Source organism: Podarcis gaigeae (genome assembly GCF_964106915.1).
Source record: "Podarcis gaigeae genome assembly, chromosome: 9".
Classification (NCBI taxonomy): Eukaryota; Metazoa; Chordata; class Lepidosauria; order Squamata; family Lacertidae; genus Podarcis; species Podarcis gaigeae.
The window spans coordinates 19,504,499-19,531,843 of NC_139685.1; the positions used below are offsets into that span (position 1 = coordinate 19,504,499).

A 27,345-nucleotide genomic window follows, 5' to 3' on the forward strand; every position below is an offset into this window, starting at 1 on the left:
GGCAGCTGCTTATGGGGCAGCACCCGTTTATTACCCAGCAAGCCCGCAACTTCTGCACACTCAACTTGTGCGTGTTCAGCTTTGGCATAAAAACAAAACAAACAAGGGGTCGGGCATCTGGGAAAAGACACTTTGGCAATCCCAGCCTCCACTGCACCCAGGGTATTTTGACTACACGCGACCTCGGCTTTGGACGCGATCCCTGGCTTGCTGCGTTTTAAGTCAGAAGCGGAAGTGCCACGTAGATGGCCTGTCCTAAAACGCCCCAAGCTGCCCCAGCTGAGCCCTGACTAAACCAGGACAATAACCCCTCATTCAGGCCCGGGGCCCTAACCAAGCCACGCGCGAAGCCGGCGCCGTCCACTCTGGGCTTCGTGCCCGAGACAATTGAGGCCTCGTCCTCCTCCTCCCTCCTCCTCTGTCAGCGAGCGTGCACCTCCCTTCCTTCCCTTCGGGCCTTTCTTTTGGGGTGGGGTCGCTGCTGCTGCTTTTGGCCGCGGCAGGTTCGCTCGCAGGGAGGGCGGGCGCGCGCGCTAGGGCGCGTTGCGTGCCTTCCCTGCCGAGCCGGGTGCCAGAGGCGCACACGCCTCTTGGCCCCGGCGAGGGACGAGGAAGAGACGGGGAAGGGAAGGGAAGGGAAGGGAGCGGGCGGGCGGGCGGGCGAAGCGCGCCGCAGCTGGAAGGGCGAGTTTGTCAGCGGGGCGGCTCCCGCTCTCTCTCTCTCGGAGGGAGGGAGGGAGGGAGGGGGGTAATTAGGGGCCAACTTGTGCGAGGCGCCGCCTTCTCGTATCTGCCTCCCGGGGGAAGGGAAGAGTCGGTGCGCGCCCGACTTGTTTGTGCGCCAGGGAGGGAGGGAGGGAGGCGGAGTGCCAGCGAGCGCCTCGCCTCGCCCCGACCCCTGACTCGGGTTGCGGTGCGCCGAGGCCTCCGCCCCAGCGCGGCGGAGAGGGGACACGCCCGGCCTACCTCGCCCGCCTGGCTGGCTGAGTGATTCGCGCGCCCCTCCCTGACCCTCCCTCCTGCCCGCCCTCTTAGCTACCCCGCCGGCCAAGGGAGCCTGGCAGAGCGAGCGGCGCCGGCGTCATGTGACAGCGCTGCCTAGTGCCAGGAGCCTGCCTTGGAGCTTGGTGGGGGGAAGAAGAAGAAGAGGAGAGAGACGGAGCAGAAGGCGAGGGCAGAGGCGCGACGGGCTGACAGACGGACGCGCCGCCGACGGACTAAACGCCCCTGCGGCCAAGCGGCAGAGAGAGAGAGAAACCCCCGGGTTTCCCCCTCGAGGGCGGAAAAAGAGAGGGAAGGAGGGTTTTTCCCGCTACCAGCCAGAACGACAACAGCACCGCCGACTCAATTAGCAAACTTCTTGCGGTGGTGGCGTCGTCGCCTCGGTTTCTTGGACAAGTTAAGAGAGGGGAGAAAAGTAAGTCGCGCGAAGGGAAGGGGAGGAGGCAAAGGTGGCGGCGGCGGCGGCTCTGAGGAAAGCGACGTGTCTGGTGGTGGCGGTGGCGGCCGAGAGGTGCCTGGGAGAAGGGATGGGGAAGCGGGGAGGTCGGAGGGAAGGTGCTCCTCAAGCGAGGGGGGAAATGGAGAGGCTCCTGGACGCGCGCTCTTGCTTGGCGAAGCGGGGGCGCACGGGCCGGGCCGGCCAAGGGACTTGGGGGCGCTTCGGCCAGAGTGTTTGTGCAGCTGCAAAAGTTGTGGGGCGGCGGGGGGGTGGTGGTCCTGGGATCTGTCTCCATGACCCACCCCCCGGGGGTGAGGGGGGGGAGAGGCGCCTTGCCATTTGGAGTCGCCGCTGCCCCGTGAGCTGAAGGAACGCCGCAGCTTTGGCGTTCACGTGTGTTTTCCCGATCTGCGGTGGGTGCGTGTTTGTGTGTCTCCCTCTTGCTTCTCTTCTGAAACACGAACCGTTCCTCCTGTCATTGGGAGCTGTTGGGGATGAGAGCCGTCGAACAAAGATCCCATCTGCCGCAGCTTTCCTGAGGGGCTTTTTAAAAAAGAAAACACCTGGAGCTACTGGATTGCTTTCTTTCGACAAGAGTTTGCCGCTAACCAGACTCGGGATACTTTTCTTCTCCCTCCCAAGTGGGAAAGGACGTTGCTCCATGTCTCTTTGCGTTCCTTAACGTTATTTTGGGCTTCGCTGCATAGGATGCTCAAAACGAAACGGCAGCCCTGCATCATAACATCCTTGGAGAGCTGCCATTTAAATAATTAAGGTGTCAGTTGACCAGGAGGTTGTAGCTTTTGTTATCTCTTCATACGAGCAAGAAAGGGAAAATGAGAAGCATATATCAAGATGTGTGAATTATGTCCGTTTCTAGACACTACATACCAAGCTAGAGAAGAGAACATAATTGTATAGCTTTTTTGGTTCTGTACTTAGTCAAGTAACATTGATATGCAATGTGAGTTCTCTTAAGGTTCTACTGTTTAGAGGTTGTCCCCACCACCACCAAAAAAGGGGATAAATCTATTTCAGTCACCAGTCTAGTTGCTGTTTGGGGAAGAAAACTTAATGTGCACAACGTAAGTTTGAACATGAAGTCTGTTGCTTTTTTCCTATTACATGCTTGTCTTGACATGGAGATGTCATGTGTATTTTCAGTTGATTTACAACAAGAATAATTGCTTTGCTGAATAACTGCATTGAGCAGCCTGTCCATGTTTTATCTTCAATGGCTCACAGAGAGCAGTGTATACCCATATTATTGTTTTTTAAAAAACACATTCACACACTTTCCAAAGTCATCTAGGTTCTGGCGATAATTTTTTTTAAAAGAGTCTTGTGCATGACTTCAAGTGTGAATAATTGAAAGGGACACACCAGCACTTGGCTTCTTTCATTCCTGAAAGTTGCTTTCTTCGTGCTTAAAACATTATTGCTTATCTTGGATGTTTGTATTAATTTCCATATGGAACATAACTTTAGCCCCAGTTTTTATTTAGGAAATTGTGCTAAAATTCACCAGACAACTCACTTCGATTTAGATTAACATTTAGCTTTCTTCTTACTGCAGCAATTCATAAACTCTCACTTTGTCCATTTTTATTCTTATGCTGAGTTGTCTCTCAACTGAAGTCTGTGTGCAGCATCTCTTGCACAGTTGTGTGTGTGGCCTTTTGTGTGTGTGGCAGGAAGTGCCACAGTTCACAGGGCTCACCTTTGTCTGGTGGTTGGAGAAATCGTTTTCCCATAGTTTTGAGAACTTTTCCCATAGCTTGCCTAATGAGTTGCTTGCATGATCCAGACTTGGGTTTGGTTAAGATCAACAATTTGACCTAGGAATAATATACATCAACCTAACTTTGGCCGCTAGGCTTTAAAAATGTGTTGGTCAGTTTTGTAATATGAATGCTTTCAGATAAACTCTTCTCCAATTCCCTTCCTCACCAAAGCAAAGGTATCTAGGCAGACTTTTTGCTTTGACTGAATTTTATACTGATAAACAAAAAAGCAAGATAATATCTGAGAATGACAGTTGTGTAGTATGATAAATATTATTATTAATAATAATAATAGAAGACCTGGTTGTAAGTGTGCCCTACTATTCTGCCTTCCTGTTTTTGCAAACACCAAAGTTATTATAAACTAGTAACATTCACAGAATGTTATTTCTTTGGCGGAGGGGGCAGACTTGTGCCACCCTAAGGCTGTAATTCTATGTGCACACTCACTTTGGAGAAAACCCCATTGATGTCAGTGGTACTTCTGAGTAAACATTATAGAATTGCACGGTAAATAGAGTTTGTGCCTATTTCTGAAGAAAATTTGAAAACTGATGTTCTGATTAGAAAATGCATGTCTTTTAGGAGCAACCATATCCAAACATGGGTCCAAACAGAGACTAGACTAGTGTTAAGAGGAATCTGTAGCAGCAAGTTTAGTGACTGAGACTCAAATCTGCACTTGGTTGTTATGATGCTTGTCAACAGAATATAGGACATCTTTATTCTGCCCTTGCATCAGGCATAGTAGACGGCTGCATGACCTGTTCTACTGATCTAGTTCATAATATGTGAAATATGAATGCCATATAAAGTAGTATAATATGTAGAAATCAACCAGATATAAAATGGGCAACTGGTATTTTTCTGGAGGTTTTTGTGGCCCATCTGTGGGTCCATAGCTATCATGATGGGAGCAAGCCTTGGACACTTATGGTTCCCCTCTCCCTTTTGCTCCCCCCAACTCCAAGAGGAGTTGGAAGTTTTTGCTTTTGATTAACTGCATTTTAGCATCACATCCAGATCTTATAATGTGATTAAACTTTGCTTTATTTTCTTTCAAACAAAGACAGTTTCATAACCCATGGTTTGAAGTTGGTTTGTTTCAAACAAACCATGGTTAAATTTAAACCACCATTTGTTTGATCGGTCTCAACTTGTCATTTAAATGGAACCAGCATCCACGACTTTCTGACTCTCATTCTTGTCATTATTGAGCCATGGTTTATTGAGATATCCAAATAAGCTCGCCGTATGTCCTTGTGTTTTTGTCTTACAATGATCTGGCTCATGCAACATGCTAAACGTAGTGCAAATGTATGCCACTTAGTGCAACCACCACTTTGATCCTCCCTGGTTGTTTGCTGCTGAGCTAAGCCATGGTTTGCCTTAGCGTCCCATTAAAACATGGGCTCGTGACCAAGCTCTCATAGGCAAACCATGAGCCATAAACCATAGGACAAACCTTAATTACAGCTCCTGGTTTGTCTGGAGAGAACTAAACTATGAGTCTGGCTTCAGCTGACACGCTGAGCCAAGACATGGGTTAGCACAGCAGGAGAAAAACCAGGGTAGCAAAAGTGGCCTCACTCTGCAGCCTACAGAGCCATGGTACGCAGTGACTTGAGCTTGCATCTCATGCAAACCAGGCTACTGTCTGGTGCATCAACTTTTATTTTCAATAAATTTTAGGCACTATTATTGGAGCTCCAGATTGTTTGTAGTTGCCTCTCATATTAAGGAGATATTGTACAAGTAGAGAAAGGAGGCTAGAAAGTGCAATAAAATAATGGCTGTTTTGGTTTTGGGGGAGGGGGATACTTTATTGGGAGCAAGAGTCCACCTCAACCCTTGATAACAAAGTGTGTGTTTGTATTTCAGAATTTTTTTTAAAAAAAGGAGAATGCTTGGGAAGTCCAGAGTTAATTATTCCGAGCTGTCTGGAAAGGGTGGGTGCGAAGGAAATTGTATGTTGTGGTCAGCGTTTGAAACTCCCATTTTTCTAGGGGCATTTTGCAACAGGGAATTTCATTAACGCGAGCAGTTTCTGAGCTTTGGAAGCAATACTGCGACTAAGAGTTCAGATTAAAACTCCCACTGCTGGAGCGAAAGGAGGACCTTTTTCTGCCTCTCCACTTCCAGCCACTCTCTTGAGAACTGGAGAAGGGACCCTCAGAAGAATATTAAGGGGGCGGGCATGGGAAGTGTGGCTTTGCTGTTTGCAGCCTTCAGGTGAGGACTAGACCATGTGAAAAAGGAATATGAGATTTCATTCATTTTCAACCTTGTATTCTTCTTATAGACATTCGGTTGCGGCACCCATAACCTAGGTTTAAGGTGCCATTTAGCTCCCAGCTTTCATATCTCAGTGGTTATATTGTCCCATATAGATATTAGTCTGGTGTTTGTCAAGGGCAGGTCTGCGATATAGAGACAGGTTGTTGTTTTCACACCCAGAGAACCAAGCACTTTACAAGTTACACCCACTTTGCTTGCTTGTTTGTTTGTTTGTTAAATCCCAGCTGCACATGAATATCGGGGTCAGGGAAGGCCACCCAAATGTTTCTCTCTGCTTTCTTTCCAGCCCAGCCAGCAGAGCTGTTTCCTGTTCTTTGTTTCAAGGCTGGGGTTTGCGTCATACATTCCAAGTAGCATATGTGTGCTCTTTCCTGTTTCGGGCTGTTTTCTGGTAGATCAGTAGCCCAGCCACAACCCCTTGTCACTGCCCTACAACTCCCAGTCTCCACCCAGCGAATTATCATGTCTCTACACACTCAGCGATTGCCTAAGCAGCCTGTGTTATGTCACAAGGAGCCTGTGTTAGCATTTAAACTCCCACATTCTGTGCCACAGCGCGCAATTAAGGATACTTGCTGGGAGTGGGGAGGTACAGGTTTTTGAGACTTCAGTAGGGGAGGGAAGCAGTGGTGTGAATTGGAAGTAGTTTCACTGAAATCCATGAATGTTAAAGGTTTTTCCTTTTTTAAAAAAAGCAGACCACTCACTAATGCATGTAAATTTAACATCTGTTCTGGTAGGTTTTTTTTCTAGGAAACATCATAGTTTTGGTTAAGCTTTACCTCTCCATGGTGGTGATAAAAACGGTACTTAAAATATGTAAAATACATTCAAGTGATCAAAGCCTTTCACATTCATCATTTTAGGCATGATGGGGGGAGCCTAACCCCTACCCAAAGCAAAATGTTTCATAGAATTGGGAAATTAATAGTGTTTGGAAGCACACTATATTTTAACTCCAGAATTTAACTTCTGCCATAAGGCAGTGTGTCATCTTCCCAAACCACTCATGGAAAATGACTGTCCAGCCTATTCACTTAAAACCCTAGTAAAACAGATCTCTGTGCACATCATGGAAGTGTTCCTAATCTGCATGTGAAGCAGGGAATTACAATTTCTCTTTGCAGTGCGAAAAACTAAGCATTCTTCGTTTGAATGAAATAGTGTATCCGATTGGGAAGCAAGGATGCATCCACAAGGGAAAGAGGGAGAAAGAAAATGTTCCAAGAGGAAGTTCAGAAAGAGAACTTTGACCGTCTGTACTATTATTATTATTGGGATTTACTACTGATGGATCGTTTCACAGCTAACTAGTATTCTGTATTTACCCAGATAAGGAGGTTTGTGCATGGAAGTAGGCTTTTTGCATGCCTAGCATTTGCTGGAATGGGGGCCATTGATGTAAATTAGATATACAGCTGGATGCAAATGTTAACTACCTGCATGATACTACTTTCAGCAGGGTGCTCATTTAGCTGCACATCTGCAACCACATTCTGGTGCAACTGGTCATACAAAATGACATGTAATAAGATCTGGATTGGGGCTTATATGGCACAATTAGCCGAAGTTAAATATTCCCTCAGTTCCATTAATTTCAAGCAAGCATCGCCCACTCTTTCCAACTGAGATCAATGTGGGAAATTTAGTAACCTTAGGTTGTTGTGCCCATTCTTCTTAGAGATACACTTATGGTATTTTGCATTTTCTTCTTCTCAGAAGTACGGATTTCACGAACTTATTTGTGTATATAACAGAAGCTAATCTTTTGGTAAGTTTTTATTTGCAAAAAGGAAAAAAAAAACCTGCTTTCCTGCAAAGACGTTAGATTTCTGATTGGGTTAATATTAAAATTGTGCATCATGTTAATAAAGACCAACAAAATCATCAGCTGAAATACTGTACCTTACAAGCTGTCAGAGCAGCTCTAAGTTTAAAAAGGGAATGTCTGCTTAGTACTGTATATTCTATACAGTGGTACCTCGGGTTACATACGCTTCAGGTTACATACACTTCAGGTTACAGACTCCGCTAACCCAGAAATAGTGCTTTAGGTTAAGAACTTTGCTTCAGGATGAGAACAGAAATTGTGGAGCGGCAGCAGCAGGAGGCCCCATTAGCTAAAGTGGTGCTTCAGGTTAAGTACGGACCTCCAGAATGAATTAAGTACTTAACCAGAGGTACCACTGTACTTCCTCTGTGTTAAGGATTGGAATACTAGACTGTAAGCCCTCTGCAAATTCAGAAAAAAACATGTACTTTAGTCTCCTAGGATCAGATGGAGGTTACCTATTTAAATACACCTTCCTGCCCTCTCCCCTTTTTAAAAAGAACCTACTGCTCGTTTTCTATAAGCATATTAAGGAGAAGAGTATGTTAAAAATACTTTGTCCCGCATGGGATAAGCTTTCTATAGGCAAATAAATTTGAGGCAGATAAGCAATGAAGCCTGTGACTCTCGCCTGAATTCTATGCAGGGGTAGCCAATCTGGTGCTTCCCAGATGTTTTGGATTACATCTTCATCTAACATGGACATTGGTCAGGGATGATGGGAGTTGAGATACACAACATCTGACTAGTGCCTTCCACAGTGTGGATACTGGTCAGTGAACCAGTTTAGAGTTTAGAAATTTGAAGGCTATCGCCTTGCTTCACTATTTTAATCCAGTTAATCAACCATGATATTGGGAAGTAGCTAATTTTGTATATGCTTTAGTCAGGCATAACATAGTGGGTCGTTTTAATGATCACATATCAACCTGGTCCACCCTTTAATATTACACTGCCATTGCCTTTTCTTTTTTAAAATAAAAATAACTGGACTTTTGTATATTTATTTATTAGGACCATTCTTCACAGTGAACTAAAATCAGGTATTTGAAGCTAATGTTTGGAAGTATAGGTGATTTTGCAATTCATTGTAAGTCAAAGATACATAATTTCTGAGATATACTTTATAATTAAGTCATATATTTTGGAAAGACAGATTATTGTAATAGCCAATGCTTCTAACCAGCAGGAAACTCTTCTGTGTAGCCGGCATTGAAGTTTTGTGTTTTCATTTCAAGGTTTATTGCTTCCAATTCATAATTTGACATTTGGCAGGGTTAAGGAACAAATTTAACTCTTGCCTGTATTAAGGCTACATCTAGTGCCGGGGCTTCCATATAGGGTTTTAAATAACAGTTGTTGATGTATTCCAAGGGTAGCTATCCTAACAGTTATGTAAGCCAAACAGAACGCTAGAAGTGCTGCATATTTTAAATACTAAGGTTAGCCATAATGGAAATTATTTGTGTGTGACTGTCTGGTACATGCGGTGAGCATGTAGTTTAAAAGCCTTGGCACATCAGAGAATGACCAAATTGCTTCTCTGAAGAGAGGCACACAAAAAAGCTTATTTAATCGTTTTTCCATACCCATCATCTTTCTTCCTCCTCTTCCCTGGTTTGATTTTTCGCAATTCACATACATCTGTGTAATGTTCCCTTCTGATTTTCCCATCTTGCTCAGATCCAAAAGTCCAAACTCCCATGAATGATTTCACATATTGTTGTGATAGACATACACTTAAGCTCTGTTAAGATCATACGAGTGGTCGTGGGACTGTGAGCTCCCAGTCTCCAGCCCTTCCCATTTACTGCAATTTTTCCTCCTCCTGTCTCCTTAACCACAAGGGTTATATTGATATGTTGGCAATAGTGGCGGCAGCTTTGCACTGGAGCTGGCTGGGCAAAGCGGACATAGTGTACCAAGAGACCAGCTAGCAGCAGGTGGAGTCACAGGTCACCTTAGGCAGAGCATACTTGACTCCAGAGGCACACACAAGTACCGTCATACCTCCGGTTAATATGCTTCAGGCTGAGCGTTTTCGGGGTACGCTCCGCGGCGACCCGGAAGTAACGGAACGTGTTACTTCTGGGTTTCGCCACTCGCACATGCGTAGATGCTCAAAATAACGTCATGCACAGAAGCAGCGAATCGCGACCCACAGACGCGCAGTCGGGGGTTGCGTTCTACTCAAGATACAAACAGGGCTCCGGAACGGATCTCGTTCGCATCCAGAGGTACCACTGTATACACTTGACACAGACAACAGTGTTTAAGTGGTGGTGGAGAGGAAGAGAAAAACTAGGGACTGGGTGATGAGAGAGATGGTGAGGTTAGATTACCAGTGGAGGGGGAGAGCAGCCCTAGATTTAGGGGTTGTGTAGGTGGTTCCCCCAAACTGGGCATCAAGACGAAGGGGTGTAGTAATAATAATAATAATATGCCTATATTGATTCAGGTACCTACTGGGAAGAACCCTAAAAAAGCAACCATACCCAAAGGAATTAATTGTGAAAATAAGAAATATTTTTGAGGAGGGGCCACCAAATTTTGTCCTTGCTCGGGGCGCCATCACCAAAGTCTGCCACTGGGGAGGGCAAAGTGTCAACGAGGTGTCAGAGGCAGAAATATCAAGACTGGGCGGTGGGCTGAGCTTTTCTGAGCTCCGAGAAAGGAAATCTGTGCCTTTTGGATCTTTTCGGTTCTCTCCCCTCCCTTTGACTTGCCTATTCCTCCAGCTGCTTTCAAGGCAGCCTTTTGGCTATGCTCCTGTCTCTTTAACCGCAGCACCAGCAATGTGATTGGTTGAAAGCACCTTGAATTAGTTCTGATTGGGCCAGGGACACCATTCTGAGTAAACATGGGCTGGGGCTGGGGTGTGTGAATATTTTGAATTGCTTGCAGTGGATTGGTTGTGAGTATTGGGTGAAACAAACCAGTTTATGCAGATTGCAGCGAATACATGTGCATGTAACTGTGTCATGTTTGGCTAAGAAAGAAGGCTGTTTTGAGGGGTGGTGGGTCTTGTCACCCAACCTGAATGCCTTTTTTTTTCTATAGCAATTTGCTTGCTGTGGGTGGGTGGGGAGCTGGTTTTTCCTCCTCCTGGAGAGTTACGGGGTTGGGCCAGGCCACAAAAATGCAGAAAGCAGGAAAACAGGCAGGGGGAGAGGGAGGGGGAGAGTGGGCTCAAACTGTGCAGGGAAAGTGGAGGACTGGGGGCTGTTTGTGGTGACAGCTTCTTTTGCCCTTATATTGATAAAAACCCTTACTGTCTTAAACTAAACCAGGGTTACTGCTTAAACAGGGTTCAAAACCACCTTTAAGTCTGGTTTCAAATCCTGGCTAATATATAATTCAGTTAAGAGGGGAGGGGGAAATTTGCTTCCGAGAAGGGGGAATACGGATATGATGCCTAAGGGCCATGCCCTACAATGATTTATTAAGCATGGTTTAATATGCATGCCTTAGTGCTCAGAGTAAAAATGCAGATATTTCCCTTGTCTAGAAGAGCGACTGGTTGATTGTTGCTGTTTTTTAGGGGATAGAAATCCTGGTTGGGACTCAAAGAGCTATCTGTTAGGCCTGCCTACTGGTATTTGTATTAGGCACGTAGGTAGCACTGTGGGCTAAACCACAGAGCCTAGGACTTGTCGATCAGAAGGTCGGCGGTTCGAATCCCCGCAACGGGTTGAGCTGCTGTTGCTCAGTCCCTTCTCCTGCCAACCTAGCAGTTCGAAAGCACATCAAAGTGCAAGTAGATAAATAGGTACCGCTCCGGCGGGAAAGTAAATGGCGTTTCCGTGTGCTGCTCTGGTTCGCCAGAAGCGGTTTAGTCATGCTGGCCACATGACCCAGAAGCTGTACGCCAGCTCCCTCGGCCAATAAAGCGAGATGAGCGCCGCAACCCCAGAGTCGGTCACGACTGGATCTAGTGGTCAGGGGTCCCTTTATCTTTACGTACTGGGATTTGTAATTTTATTATACGATATGATATATGGCTGGGTATCAAAGATCCCCAATTTGGAAGCCAAATAGGGCCATCAAAAAATACCATAGGGATTTGTGCACGCTTGGGGGACTCTTCCTCCAAGTGTTTTGTAAATTAAAAGGAGGAGGACAGGAAAGGGAGGAAAGAAAGGGTCCCTGCATTGCAGGCGGTCCATTCCAGCTCTACAAATCTAGGATTCTTAAGTGACCTGCTTAGGTTGCTGACTTCTCCTAGTCTCCACAAGGTGAGTAGAGGGACAATGGGATGTATATCACAGGGTTTAAAACCTGCCCCTCTTCTTTCATACACTCCAGAAACCTCCACCTCACTCCACTGGGCTGGGGAAAGTATTCTGACGCATGTTGTGGGAAAGGCTTCTTTTCCTTTCCTTCCTCCTCACCTGCCTGTCCCAAGACCTGAATATCATTCATTGCAAGGCTCCCGTTCCAGGTGCTCTAAATCCTTGAACAGAAGCACTCCTGTTATGGGCTGGGTGTTATACCCTTCAAGTCGCTGCAGCTAGATTGTGCACATCTCCTGTGTTTTTGTCCTTCTTCTTTTATTATTATTATTATTATTGGAAAAAGTTGAGTCTTAAAAAAAGCTGCTCTTTCGCTTCTGCTTAGAAAGGAAAGACTGTCGTGCCATTATATATACCTCACTTGTTTTCAGAAGCCTGCTCTTTCTTCTTGCTCAACTTTGTGTCTCTGTTTCTCTGAAAGAAGTCGCTGAGACAGGAAGGCAGATAAGGGTCTGCTCTGATAAGGGAGCACATTGTCCCATGGCAGGAGGCACTCAGTGAAGTTTAGTTAGATGTAAAAATGGGGGCGATAGCAATTGCACTGGCTTGTTTTAGTGGAAACTGCTAAATCATAGTAGAATTAATAACTAGTATAGCCAGGCATCGGAGTGTGACTGTATCACAACTTTATTACATTCTTTACCATACCATTCCTGTATATGGCTAGCAGATTTGTATTCGTAAGGCTAAAAGTTGTTTCGCATAAAATAGAATACAGGCTTGTGGGGTCTTCGTGAAACGTTTTCCTGTTGCAGACTAAAGTCCTCTGTGATTTCCTGCTTTTTCTCCCAATTTCTCAGATTTTATTTTTTGTGCCTGCAATTTATACTGGGTATATTAATCAACTAAAGCTTTAGTTGATTCATCAGTCAGAGCCAAACATAATCAGCAGGGCCAATCCATTGAGGAACACGTTCATATTTTGTGAGTCTTCTTTTGCTACTGGTGTGGAAAAGAAATTCTAATAGCTATCTAACATGGTAGCTTTTGCTTGTTACTACTTTGTTAAGTAAGGGACGCGGGTGGCGCTGTGGGTAAAACCTCAGTGCCTAGGACTTGCCGATCGCATGGTCGGCGGTTCGAATCCCCGCGGCTGGGTGAGCTCCCGTCTTTTGGTCCCAGCTCCTGCCCACCTAGCAATTCGAAAGCACCCCTAAGTGCAAGTAGATAAATAGGTACCGTTTTATAGCGGGAAGGTAAACAGCGTTTCCGTGTGCTGCGCTGGTGCCGGCTCGCCAGAGCAGCTTCGTCACGCTGGCCACGTGACCCGGAAGTGTCTCCGGACAGCGCTGGCCCCCGGCCTCTTAAGTGAGATGAGCGCACAACCCTAGAGTCAGACACGACTGGCCCGCACGGGCAGGGGTACCTTTACCTTACTTTGTTAAGTAGCTTGCAAAGACACATATTCTGTGGTTTTGGTAATATGAAGAGTTATTTCATCTATTAAACAGTCATTCAATGTCAATTTTCTTTTTGTTGTTGTTGATGATGATGATGATGATTCACAACCCTATTTCCCTCATCATAGACCCTGTTATTTTTCTCTTCATTTCCACCCTGTACTGATTCAATAACTATTTGATACAAATGTGGAGTTTAATATAGTTAACTGTTAAGATTTGAGTGAAAACAGCTGCATCGTAGCACGTGCTGAAGACCCAAGTTACAAAGAAAAGGCAAATGTTTTATTTTACCCACTCTGTACCCTTTTCCAAGATACCCTGAAGAATTTTAACCCAAATCCTATATATGGTGAACTGCTGGGTTTAGGTCATAGAATTTTTTTTTTCTTAAGAAAAATATTGAATTGAAATGGAATAGAATGGTCTGGTGCTAAAAGGACCTTTAAGAACAACAACACCTCTCTCATGTGAGTCCTGACTCTTTAAAGTTTATATGTTAATCCTCCAGAGACAGTAGTAGTTCTGGTTGTAAGGTTGTGCTTTCTCAACTGACTTGACACTAATATCCTTAGGTAGGATTAGTTGGAATCCTAACCTGTTTTTCCTCTTTGTCTGATTTCTATGGGGCCATTTCTGGACACCAAATAAGCAGGGGGAGAGTGTGCAGGCACTGCCTTCTCTCGGCAGAGGAGGAAAAAACGAAATTGTGGTCTAACCTCTGAAGATACAGCTCAGTTTTAAAAATATTTATTCATAAATACATCCTACTGATTTCACTGGGACTTAGGGTGCTTCTACACAAGGTGTTTATTTCAGTTCTTTGTCCACTCATTTAAAAAATTGCTGTTCTTCTATGCTCTTCTATTTCTTTGGAATTCCCCCCACCCACCCCAAAAAATTACTTTTTTAAGTTTACTTTTTTTAAGGGGTGGAACAGAAGAAGCACAATCTCTGCAAGTGTAGATTGTAGCACCATTCTTCATTCTTTGCAAAAAGATGTGGTTTCAACAAGTGCAGTGACCCAGAATTGCAGATCCTAGGTAGCTCTAGGAGTCGTCATTCTGGAAGCACTCCTACTTCCTGGAACACCTTGGAATTGTAGCCTTAGAGATATAAGAACCTGGAGATAGTGGAAGCAGATGTTAGAAGTTTTGAAACTTCAGAAGAGTTTATGAAGCCCAAATTAAGTTCTTCCATCAGCACTTGAGGCACGAGTTTTTAAAACCATAAGTGGAGCCTCCCAGCACCATTGGAAGATATTTTCTTTTTGCGGAAATGCCGATTAAGGCGAGTTTTTCAGCATTCCTCTTCCACATAGTATGGACCAAGCCATGAATGGTGAATAGCCTTGAAATGTGTAGATGCTGGATCTCTGCGCTCTATTCTACTATATCTGGTTGCTTTCCTAGAAGCAGGCTATACCACATATTTACCAAGATTGTGTCTCCTTCTGGTTGTCCTGAATTTTCTTCCCGTGTGTAGCAGAACATTTACAATGCTACTAAATAAGCCTGATCAGAGCATTTAAAGGTTTTGTGCATTTAGAGACCATCAGCATTTTTGATGAGTGTATATTTTCTAGAAGAAATTGAAGAAGAAAATAAAGAGCCTTCTGGCATCTTAAAGGCTAACTGGAATAAGTCTTCATGACTATTAGGGTCCTTTTCATCAGATTTATGAAGTGCTATCCAGATTTAAAGAGGGAGAGACTTGCAAGCAGACAGATCAGAAGGAAATGAAATGTAGACAAGTAGAGAAAGGGATAACTGTGTTATTAATGCTGGTCATTCATATTTGTTGATGAGTCGGACGTTCTGGGTTGGGGGTCTTGCTTGGAGGGTTTAGTTGGCAGGGGGTCGTTGCTGTTGGCTGTTTTGTATCTTTATTTCAGATCTTGTGATGATTTATGCGGAAATTGTTGAGTTGGGTTGTGTATTTTAACGTTTATTTCTTGCTAATGACTGCTTTTGTTATGTTGCAGTTATGTGTTTTTTCTCTCCATTCTGTAAGCTGCCTTGAACATGGTTTGAACTGTGGAAAGACAGCATAGAAATAAAATTATGTTTATGTGTTGGCATTGGTAGGCCACTTAATACTTGGGAGTGTGATTAAAAATATATGTTGTGCCAGTTCAGTCCACATGTGATGGCACTGAACCTCTTGATGTATTGTAATCCAGTAATTTCACGATGCGTTTTGAAGTTTCTTGGTTTCAGATGTGGTCAACTTAAGATCACAGTGTCCTGGGAGGCTGAAATAACCTCCCACTGGTTTCTCAATATTTCCATTTCTCATGCTGGATTTGTGTCCATCTGTTCTTTTGCGTAGAGACTTTTCTGCTTGTCCAATGTGTAATGCAATAGGTGCTCTCAGCAGGTGATTGCATATTTCACACTGGAATATTCGCAGGCGAATGGACTCCTGACGTGGACAACGTTGATTAGGTCCTGTAATAAATAATGTTGCCTGAGTAGACTTGGTGTAGGCCTGGCAGCTGTGTCGGCCAAATTGTGTTGTAGTCAACTAAACTACAGCAAAATAACACAGCATTAGGGCAGCATTAAACCTAAGGGAGCGTATTTTTTTTCTGCAAAGAGACACACCCCACTCTAACAAGCGGTAAAACCAAAAGCTGTTGCAAAAAGGTTCTTCAAGATCTGCAGATATTGTATAGACAAGGAGGGAGAAAGCCCTCTAACCTCTCAGGGCAGGGAGTTGCAGATACAGGGGGCTACCACGGAAAAAGCCCTGTTGTGTCCTGTGCTGCTAGAAGGCAGCAGCCCCCATAAAGTCCCTTCTCTACAGATCTTAAAGGATGGGTACATGCATGTGGTAGAAAGCAAGACTTTCAGGTAGCTTGGAACCAAGCTAATCCATGCAGGAAGAAACAAATAGAGTCTTCTTGAGGCACAATAGGGTGGACTATTGAGTTGTCTTTGTCTCAATTGTGTATTTTATGTTCTGTATATTGTCATTTTATGTTGCGTGCCACCCTGAGATCTATGGGTATAGAATGTTATATAAATAGCAACAACAACATGAAAATATGTCTGGAGCATTTTAACAGTGCAATCCTAAACAGGCCTCCTCGGGAGTAAATTCCATTTGAGTCCAACTCTCCATTGAAATTAATGAGACATAACACATCTTGTTGAAATCTCAGCTGCTGAAATCAATAGGATCTCCATGCTGGAAAAGTCAGAGCATGCTCCAAAGTACTTAACTTTGCCTGGGTCGTGTCCTGACTCCGTCGGAAGGTTAATCTTTTTTAAATCAAGTGCATAAATTATATTTCCCTTATCCAGGTTCCTTGGCACATGCTCTTTCTCTTTTCTAGTAGGTTACAGTTCCAGGAAGTGCCTTAGAAGTTTGCTTGGACTTTTAACTGTGCACCTGTCCTTATTTGCATGGAGAAATCAATTGCTTCACTAGCCTCACCGAAGGACAGGGTGTGAGCGAAAATTTTATCAAAGTGTGTCCTGTTTGGACAAGTCGAGTTGCCTTGGCAAAGGTCCAGAGGGTGGAGCAGCTGGGAGGAGGCTGGAAAATAAAACTGTGTGGCTTGTTAACACACACACACACACACACGAATGTTTGCTTACTGCATCATAGCTAGTTATGTAGTTTCATATTACATGTAGCCTACATACTTCTACCTATATAAAATATTTAAAGCAAAATTAGCTTGTCTGATTTGTAGAAATTAAGCACCCCCTCTGAAGTGGTGGCCCAGATAGTTAAAGGTGGTTGCTGTGGCTGCTTTGTCTTCCAACAATTAAAATATATATATATAGTGGCTTGCAAAATATGCAATATATGAATTCTCAGTGTACAGAGAAGCAAATTGACACATTACGACTGGACACTATACTCAGAATATCCTTAATGTAGTTCCTTAATTTATCTTCTTTCCCACTTGTTCCTCCTCTTTGGTTCCTCTTCTTTGGTGGAACGGTGGTAAAACTCCACTGTTTTACCAGATAACTATCGCTAAAATACTCAACATTTTTGTCCTCCTTGGTACAATTCAGTTATTTATATAGTTACCCTTGTTCAGTTACTTGGATCTCATTTTAAAAAAATACTTTTTTTGTGAATTGGGGCATTTTATCAGTACTATTGACAATAACAATACATCTCTCATTCTTCAGTCTCCCATGTTCCTACAGTTTTTTTGTCTCAATAGCTGCTGTATTTGCTTTCGAAGTTCATGAAAGGTTCCGTCTAGTACCTCAATAGAAAGTAGATTCTGAACCTCAGATGGTGGTTCTGGTAAATATGGGACCGGAAAAGGAAGAGATGTAAGATTTACTCCTTACCTCTGTCTTGGAAAGACAATTATGAGCACTGATAGCCAACTTGAAACCACCAAATAAGCATTTAGGAATGTTTTTCCACGTCAGCCGTAATGAGTTAGAGCTCTTAATATTTCTGACGTGTGCAAGGAATCTACTTGGCCTGGCCTGAACCAAACATTTTCTGCTTACCATTGGTGAAAAATACAACCCGTGTAAAAATGTCATGTTTCACCAATGGCCTCCGCATGATTCCTACCAAAACTTGGAGAAATGTGTGAATTGGCGTTCCATGGGTATAAATAATCCCTGCTCAGACCCTTTTCTTGTGTCAACCAGCCCTAAGTCTGTAGACTGCACTGCATTACTAAAAGCAGAAACTGAAACTGAAGAAAAGTCACTGTCCTCCTCCTTGTATAGCTCAGGTGGTTAAACTTTTCGACAGAGGACGGAAGTGCAAAAGTTCAAGCCACTCTTAGAGGCTGAAACAATCTTCACAAGTCTGTTCATCAAAGAATTTCATCTACCTAGCAAAACCGTAAGGTATTGGCAAGGGTTATATTTAAAGCACTATCATTGTGGGTGAGCCGGATATGACTCGATGGAGCATGACTTTTCTTACACAGGGAAGGGAGAATTAGTGACACAGCACATGTGTTGCATGTTTTAAGTTCCTAGCATCTGGTACCTTAAGGGGAATGCATTTGGGGTTAGAGCACCGGAGAAATCCTCTGCTTGAGATCTTGAGTCAGGATCTGCAGTACTATAAACAATTGTGTCTTGATCCTTAGGCTGAATTCATTGCTCTGCATATTGTCTAGGACAGGGTTGGCTCAGTAAGCTGGGGCTGCAGCAAAAAAAATAAATTGTGAATTACAATGCTGCAGATGGCACTGCGTTTAATCAGTTTTGCCTGTAATTTTTCATAAGATGTCATGTGCTCCATAGTTGCAACCTTAAATTGCTTGATCAGGCAAAACTTAAAAGGTGATAATGAAACTTATGCCTTCATGTCCGCCTAACCTGAAATTGGCCGTGGATAGCACAATGCCTGTCCTAAGTGATCTCTCATTCCAAATAAACGTGAAAGATAAGAATAGGTTTTCCTTTCAAGGCAATTGGCAAACCTGTCCCAGGGTACACCAGAAAATTTTACTGCCTCCCTTTGTCTACCAGCTCCTGCCAAAGGGTCCTTGGAAGAGGAGTTTAGGAATAATCTGGTTGAAATTAATTGCTTTTGCATTGTCCTCTTTATTCTTGTTTTATTTCATTTTATATATTTGTTATGCCACCCTATACCCACAGGTCTCAGGGCAGTTACAACATAAAATCACAATATAAGAACGCAAAATATCTTGAGGCATTTTATGTTATAACTCTTCTCTCTTCCTTAGGTGGTGGTTTGGGGTTTTTTTTAAAACCCAAAGCAGTTATGGGATTGACTCAGTGTTTTACCAGTGTTCACTATGTTCTGGTTTCCAGAGGTGTTGTGTGATTCACCATTTGTATCGTTTCCTTTGGAACCTCTGTCTATCTTGAAAAGGCTCCCTTTGATTCATTGGGCAAAATACAGAGAGAATTTCAAAAAACGACTTGTTGAATTCTATGCTTGCAGTGAAATCTACCGCAATACACAATGGATTGTTCTTTGTTGCATATTTTTAGCGCCACCTATGGATACAAACAAACAGTGTCGCGCTTAAGAACTTGCATGTTATTTAGGACAGGAGTAAGTAAGGTATTGAGTGTATTTTCAGCACCTGAGGCCTCAGGAAAAAATATGAACCACCTGCAATATTATGCAGATGGGGGTTTATATGTAATGTTCATATGAGTTTAAAGATAACCTTTTGACATTTCAAAAAAATTGCTTCCTTAGTGCTTATTCACACAATTCGGCAAGACTTAAGTCTGGCAATGTGCTTTTTCTAAAAAATAAAAATTTAAGATGGCATACTTTATTTAGATGCTAACAAAAGCTTATGGGGCACAAAAAACATCCTGAAGGGGGGGGGGGCTATAGATCCCATACACGGCTGACAAAACTCAATCTCCGCCACTGCAATTTAGGAATAATAATGATATATCTTATTTGCACTGGAAGGGTAATTTTAAAAATGTTTACAAACCAAAGGAAGTAAATTACCTTTGTTTGTATGAAATAGGAGTTTGTGATCTAAACTCAGGCTCTGACTTTGCTGCTTTATTTTATTTTTGGTGAATGTACTGCTCTCCAATTGCTACACTAAAATCCTGGCTATCTGACTTTTTCCCCCCTATGGGGCAGCAATCAGTGGCGTAGCGTGGGGGGTACAGGGGGGCCGGCCGCACCGGGCGCAACATCTGGGGGTTAGGGTTAGGGGGCGCAAATTACTTGCCTTGCCCCGGGTGCTGACAACCCACGCTACGCCACTGGCAGCAATCACCATTTTCCACCAAGGAAGACCAAAAGAAAAGGCTTAAAAGTGAAGCAAGAAGTTCCTTCTCTAGGAAGCAGTTGTGTCGCTGTTAAGCTGCCACCTCTCATGCTTTACTGAACTGTCTTAATGGCCCTATCTATTTAACACAGGGGCAGATTTTGGCCAGTGTGCACTGGGCGCCAGCACTAGAGGGCATTGCAGGACTTTGCAACTATAACTGAAAGGTGGGGAGGCATCCAATTTTGGCCTTGCACAGGGCACCACTGAAATTTTAAAGACCAAAGTCCACCACTGATTTAACAAGTCACATGTTGAGTACTACTTCTCATGTCTTTAAAATAAGTGGCCATACTGTCTGCCCTATTTAAATATTTCATTGGTCCAATATGTAAAAAAATTCTGCTCCATCCATAACATTATTCCTTTAACTCCTGTTGTTTCAATGCCTTTCCTATTGACTCTTGGCAAGTTTGGCAACTGTTGATGATATTTAATACAAGCAATTTTATTTTTATAATTAGCTGGAGATGGGCGACGTATAATATTAAGAGCAGCTTTCCCCCTGTTGAGGGCAGTGTTAGGCTCTTGACAGTTGCTACGAGCACAGTTACTGAGTTCTACTTAATAAAAGCTTTCCTTTTGAGAAATAATTTTGCCATCAATTCTGAAGCTTGATTTAGCTCTCATTTTGCTCATCCTTTCCTAATTAGTTCCCGCTATTGTAACATGAGAGGGAATTTCTTCCTTTCCAGAAATAACGGTCGCTGTATTCTGTCTGAATACAACTGTTTTGCGTGCTCTGAGCTACAGGAATGTGAATTGGAAATGATACAGAATTCATAAGATTTGTTACCCAGAGCTTAGGCAATGCCAACTGGGACTTGTTATTTGAGGGCCCATCCTAACAATTAAAGGAGAATTAACATTGGTTTTGGGAAGCAGGGAGGATTACTAGTATTTACCTTTAATCGTAAAATTTGGTGTGCATTTCTCAGTCCTATTCTGGAATACTGAGATTGTCCCACAGGAATCAAGTGAAACTGTCTTGTTTACATCTTACAGCCTATATCTCGTGCCAAACAGTTAAATGATTTCATCTTTGACTCCTTCGAGCTATGTCAGTTATTGCTTCCGTGGTGCATTTCAGTCATCCTTACAAAGCACTGTTCATGCCCATTTTACCTTTGGAAATTGAGGCCCTGAGCTCTCCTGGTGAGTTCACAGCTCATGCAGAGCCTAGAATCGAAGTTCCAGCAGGAGGTCTATCATCTAATCCCTAGTTTAAACTGCCTCTTAGGTGGTATTAGAAATCAATTCCAGACTTTAGGATAAATGTCGACAGATGCAAAGGCTTTCCAGCTGACAGAACAGCATGTGAAGGAACTGTACAGGATTTCCCCCATAAACCAGGTGTGTTACTTTAAGACCTCATTGCGGACACCGAACATGTGAGCAGGACATCTGTGTGATGAATGCATTCCCTTATGTGGAGGAAAGAGAAGCAAGAGTGTTTGGTAACTTGTAGCTGCTTGTTGTGCTAATTATTCTGAATTAAATCTGGATAAAAACATCAAATAGTTCAACATCTGGGAGTGGGGTTCATATAAGCCATGGGTAGGCAAAATAAGGCCCGGGGGCCGGATCTGGCCCAATCACCTTCTAAATCTGGCCCGCGGACGGTCCAGGAATCAGTGTGTTTTTACATGAGTAGAATGTGTCCTTATATTTAAAATGCATCTCTGGGTTATTTGTGGGGCCTGTCTGATGTTTTTACATGAGTAGAATGTGTCCTTACATTTAAAACGCATCTCTGTGGGGTGTAGGAATTCGTTCATTTTTATTTATTTTTTTCAAAATATAGTCCAATCCCCCACAAGGTCTGAGGGACAGTGGACCAGCCCCCTGCTGAAAAAGTTTGCTGACCCCTGATAATAGGACTCATATTTTTTTCTAGCAGCTTTTAAAAAATAAAACAAGTTTCTGTACTTGATAACATATTTCCTATTGTTACATAGATGTGTTTTTGCTTTGAAGCCAAAAAGTAGTGCTCATGATAGCATAAATGCAAAGGAATTTCCTGAAGTTTTAAGACAGTATCGCACAACTTCATATGTGGTGTTGCCCTAAAGAGTTTCTGAGGATAAGCTGTGAAGATTCACTGACAAACTTAATAGGTGGTCTTAGGCATGCTATTATTAGCTTTTTGCAGGCACCTGCAGCGGCTACATGGAGATGGGAATGCAATTTTTAAAGTATAGAGCAGGCATAGGCAACCTTCGGCCCTCCAGATGTTTTGGCCTACAACTCCCATGATCCCTAGCTGACAGGACCAGTGGTCAGGGATGATGGGAATTGTAGTCCAAAACATCTGGAGGGCCAAAGGTTGCCTATGCCTGGTATAGAGCTATTCTAAGGATTATGGAGATAATATGGTGTTTTGCATGCATTCCTTGCCTGCAGGCTTTGCCCAAGCACAGTTGAGAGGGGACTCATGCTTCTACGCCTGCTCCCAATGTTGGGTTGTTTTTTCCAATAGCAATAAGCTGCGCCCAGTTGTTTGCATGCCGTACATGCAATTAACTCCTATGTGCAGTAATGTAAAATATGTTCACTTAAGAGCTGAGTATTCTACAGCTTTCTCATGCTTTGTCTTTTCTTAAAACCCTCTCTTGCTTCCCCCCCTCGTGTTTCTAGAGTCCTGCACAACAATATAAGTAAAGCTGACTAAGAAGATGCTAATGTTTGACCCTGTCCCCATCAAACAAGAAGCAATGGAACCCGTTCCAGTGGTTAGTATTTAAACATTTTTTAAAAGTTTCTGTTGTCATGGGTTATATTCTAGTGCTGTGCTGAAACCTACCCCCGCCCTCATGTTCACAAATCGTTTCTTTGCAAACAAGGCTCCTGTTTTGTTTTGTTTTTTACTCCTTCATAACCATAATTTCTTCAGAATTTTGGTGGGCGTAGAGTTCAGCTTTAATCACCACAAGGTGGGCAGGAGTTGTATGTGCATTTCTTTCCATTAAACATCTCTCTAGCGCTCTGCAGCCTTCCTAGCTGTCGGCACTTCCTGCGGCAGTAGTTACCTCACAGCATGCTCCCCTGAACTTTAATTGAATCACAGAGTTAGGCTGTGAGGGCCTGTGATCCATGTGCTTTTTGATTTTCTATTTAAGGAAGAAGGACCTTCTTTTGCCTTGACAATCTTTCTGCACCAGGTTCTTTCAAAGTGAAAAAGACCACACACACACACACACACACATACACAGACAAATGAACAGGTGTCAGGTGCATAGTAGGCTGCTTCCCACTGATTCCCACTGAAAGCACACCTGAGGATATGGGGAAGCTTTTTGGAAATGCGGGCATCCAGGAAAGTTGCAGAGTGCAAAATCTCCAGAGGGATCATTTTCACAGGAGAAGAAACGACACTCCCACAAACACCCCTCAGCTGCTTTTGAAGTAAAGTAAGCGCTGTGGGTTAAACCACAGAGCCTAGGACTTGCCAATCAGAAGGTCGGCGGTTCGAATCCCTGCGACGGGGTGAGCTCCCGTTGCTCGGCCCCTGCTCCTGCCAACCTAGCAGTTTGAAAGCACGTCAAAGTGCAAGTAGATAAATAGGTACCGCTCCGGCGGGAAGCTAAACGGCGTTTCCGTGCGCTGCTCTGGTTCGCCAGAAGTGGCTTAATCATGCTGGCCACATGCTGTACGCCGGCTGCCTTGGCCAATAAAACAAGATGAGCACCACAACCCCAGAGTCGGCCACGACTGGACCTAATGGTCAGGGGTCCCTTTACCTTTACCTTAAGCGCAAACATAAATCACTGCGCCCCACCCATGAGAGCCACTGACTAGTTAGGATAGCCTCCTTTTCCCTGACCAAGGTTCTGTGTATTTAACAGGCAGGAATTCAGCAGGTTCAGTTTTCCTGCCTGGTGATGCAGTGATGCTGAACATCAGCTGTTAAGGGCACAGGGGGGTCTCTGCAAGTGAAAAGTGGTGACTCGACATTTAACAAGACCTGAGTCTTTTTAAGTCTTTCTCTTTCTGCATTTGGTCCTGTTAGCCTTACTTGCATGTCCCAAGTTTTCTCTTACTGTCGATGTTTGAGGTTTTCTGCCTGAGCCACACAGAGGTTGTAGGAGAGAAGGGAGCACCTTGGCAATGTTCAAGGAAATGAGCTTACGGTCTAGGATGTTCTAGGGTGAGTCTGGTGCCATAAGCCTGTTTGCTTTGTTTGCCTCTGTGTACTTGGAAAATAGTCGCAAAGGGGAAAATTTGAATAGAGGATTGTATGTGAAGGCTTGCTGGTAATGAGAAGCTTATACAATTAGATCATCTTTGTGTGTTTGGCTGCTGATATTCCTGCCAGCGGTTATACAAGATGTAAGGGTCACTTTGAAACAAAGTTGTCATGGATATTTATAATGTTTGTTAGAAAATATCCAATAACAGTGTTCAGCTTTTGGTTTAATTTTAATTTTAAAAAACACTCTGCTTGTGGGAAGTGGGGGACATTTCCGATAAATGCATCTTTACCTGGATATATTTTAATAAATGCTTTCATAAAGGAAGTTTTAAAACTTCTCCTTTAGTTCACACTGTTTTGGTCAAGAAAACTTAAGAACTGCCCTTTGGGAAATGGATGCAATTGCCCTCCTAAGTAATTAGTGTGGTTGATTATAGACCAAAGTACTTATTGGTTGCTGTTCCAAAAGATAACTGCTATGTTTTCCTCAAAGTAGCTGTAGGCTTATTTCTGCAGAGAGGCTGGATGTAATTTGCTAGAAATAAGTGGGAATCCATCAGCACATAATTAAAGGCTACCTCTGGCGTAACATGTACGCGAGGTTTAATGCCACAACAATGTAATAATGTGTGCATTACACTGCATTTTAGCAAGTGCATCCTTGTCTTCTCAGCCCATTTGTAGCATCCTTAAATTAAGTTTCCTTTTTTTTTTAAGGGATTTGCAGCCAAATTGGTACAGAATTTGAAATTTGGGTGATGTTTAGAGCAGCTCAGAGTCCATGTGATGTTGACTGCACTTCGTGACTTCTGACCAAAAAAGAGGGATAAGCTTGCTTTGCATCACTAGTGTAGTGGGTTATAAATAATGATGGATGAAGACCAAAGAGAGCAGTGGTATTAACAGGGAAAGTTGGGCTTCTTCAAAGACTTCTTTGTAACACTCCCATCTGTAACTGATAGCATCAGTACCAGGGTGTACCTCTAAATTGGTCTTGGATGTTAAGTGGATTGCAGCAGTGAAGATTTGGCGTGTGTTTGTTTATTATTATTATTATTATTATTATTATTATTATTATTATTATGTGTGTGTGGTGGAGAGAGAATGTGTTTCGAGTGAGAAGAGGAAGGAAGAAGAGGTGGGGAGAGACTTCAGATATAAACAGGAGAGGAGGGGTGGGTGGGCATGCATGGTCGGAATGGTATACAGTGGTACCTCGGGTTGCATACGCTTCAGGTTAAGAACTTTGCTTCAGGATGAGAACAGAAATTGTGCTCCGGCGGCACGGCGGCAGCAGGAAGCCCCTTTAGCTAAAGTGGTGCTTCAGGTTAAGAACAGTTTCAGGTTAAGTACGGACCTCCGGAATGAATTAAGTACTTAACCCGAGGTACCACTGTAAATGCATTCATACTGCTGGGATAGCTCAGTCAGTAGAGTGTGCGACTCTGAATCTCAGGGTTGAGGGTTTGAGCCCTACATTGGGCTAAAGATTGCATGTGGTTTGGACCCTCATGGACCCTTCCAGCTCCATGATTCTATGCTCCTGTGATCTATGGTTTTATGAGTGACAAATTTATTTATTTCATTTTTTGGATGGCTACTTAAACCAAACCTTGGCTTAGTGTGGCACGGCAGCAAAAGGGATCAGGGAGGAACAGAGTGGGTGTAAAACCAGAAGCTTGTGCACTCATGCCAGCGAAGTTTGACTTGGTGTGTTGGGGAAAACCAGACCCGTGTAGCCCCTGCAGTCCCCTTAAGCTTTGGAAGCAGTGGGGAGGAAGCGAATTTAAGGCAGCAAAGTGTGTGGCGTGAGGAAAGAAGTTCAATATTCTGCCTTTGGAAGGTGGAGTAAAAGTATCTCCATTTCCTCTTGCAAATCTTACAATTCTAATTGAGAGCATTGTGTTTGCTGCAGTATTTGGCAAAATTGTCACACGGCCCAACATTTTCTCCCGCTTAAAACAGTAGTTGACATTTTTGCACAATCACATGCTGGTGAGAGTGGAGTGCCATCAATGTGTACAGTGGTACCTCGGGTTACATACGCTTCAGGTTACAGACTCCGCTAACCCAGAAATAGTGCTTCAGGTTAAGAACTTTGCTTCAGGATGAGAACAGAAATCGTGCTTCGGCAGCACGGAGGCAGCAGGAGGCCCCATTAGCTAAAGTGGTGCTTCAGGTTAAGAACAGTTTCAGGTTAAGTACGGACCTCCGGAACGAATTAAGTACTTAACCTGAGGTACCACTGTATAACACAGTTTTTAGCACCAGGAAAAAGAAACGAAGTTGAGTTTTAGCAACGCTGTAAGGGTGCGGTTTTAAAAGGTTTACCACAATCGCATAATGGCAGGACACACCCACAGCATTTTGTCATCTCTCTGGTGGACTGGGCAGTTTGGGGATGGTGTTACTACACACATGAGTGATAACTATATAGTAGATGTAATTACAGAGTCGCCTGAGCTCCACCCTGTTGAGTACATGTGATGTGAAATAGTTAATGTGGTACTTGTTACCTTGGAGTAAACAGTGCCACGGAAGTTTCCAGAAAAGCACAAATTAGCAGCAGATGCTTTTGCTACTGGAGTGTCCACTTTTGAGGCCTACATTTGGTGGAGAGGCAGATAGGGTACACCTGCTTTTTAAGTAAGATGAATACACAAATCTCCCACAGAAGAACAGGACTTACTGTCCATTGTAGAAGACCCTGCATAAATCTTCCTTTTGAGAGGAGATTTGATGTGAGTTCTTAGTGGTGATGATTATTAATCATCACCCACTGTATGCTATGTAGCAAGTTCTGTCAGATTAACAGCACAGTTGCCTCTTTAGGAGAGCATTCATATCTGGGTGGAGATCACAAAATGTGACCTGTTTAGCTGGACTTTGTCCTAGGTGTGGACAAGTGGAGAAGAAATACGTCAACTCACCGGTTATTTGGATTACATTGCTTTCCAACTTATACATATTCGAAAAGCAATCTTGGTCAGGGTAGACCTGGAAAAATCCCCACCCCACGTGACTGATGTCTAAAAATTGGATGACAGCCTTCATCAAGAACATTCTTGCCAGTATTTCTGTATCCTCATGGAGCTTGCATATAGAAGTAGGATTCAGAGAGAGAGACAAAGCGCACTGAAGAATTGTTTGCTGTGCCAGAGAACATTAAGTGACATATTTGAATATTATTTCCCTTGAAGTGCTGCTCCTTTTAGCCAGATACCCTTCTTCTCTTATTATAGAAAAGCTACTTGAAAGATGACTACAAACTGAGCACTTCATGCTCCTTATAGCCCAGGGTCTCCAAATTAGAGAATTGCTATTCAACATCT

The 27,345-nt window shown here is 43.5% G+C and overlaps 1 protein-coding gene across 2 annotated transcripts in view; it reads left to right on the forward strand.

Moving 5' to 3' along the window:
* Window positions 1–771: 771 nt before the first annotated feature.
* The window catches only part of KLF3 (KLF transcription factor 3), a 44,026-nt gene continuing 17,452 nt past the window's right edge, over window positions 772–27,345 (forward strand). The window contains exons 1-2 of one of the 2 annotated variants that reach the window (XM_083755058.1): window positions 772–1,417; window positions 22,459–22,553. In XM_083755058.1, the coding sequence (XP_083611184.1) occupies window positions 22,497–22,553 (57 nt within the window). In that variant the 5' untranslated portion in view covers window positions 772–1,417; window positions 22,459–22,496. Of the gene's footprint in view, window positions 1,418–7,247; window positions 7,295–22,458; window positions 22,554–27,345 lie in introns of those variants that run through there. The other variant, XM_083755059.1, reaches the window with a different exon arrangement.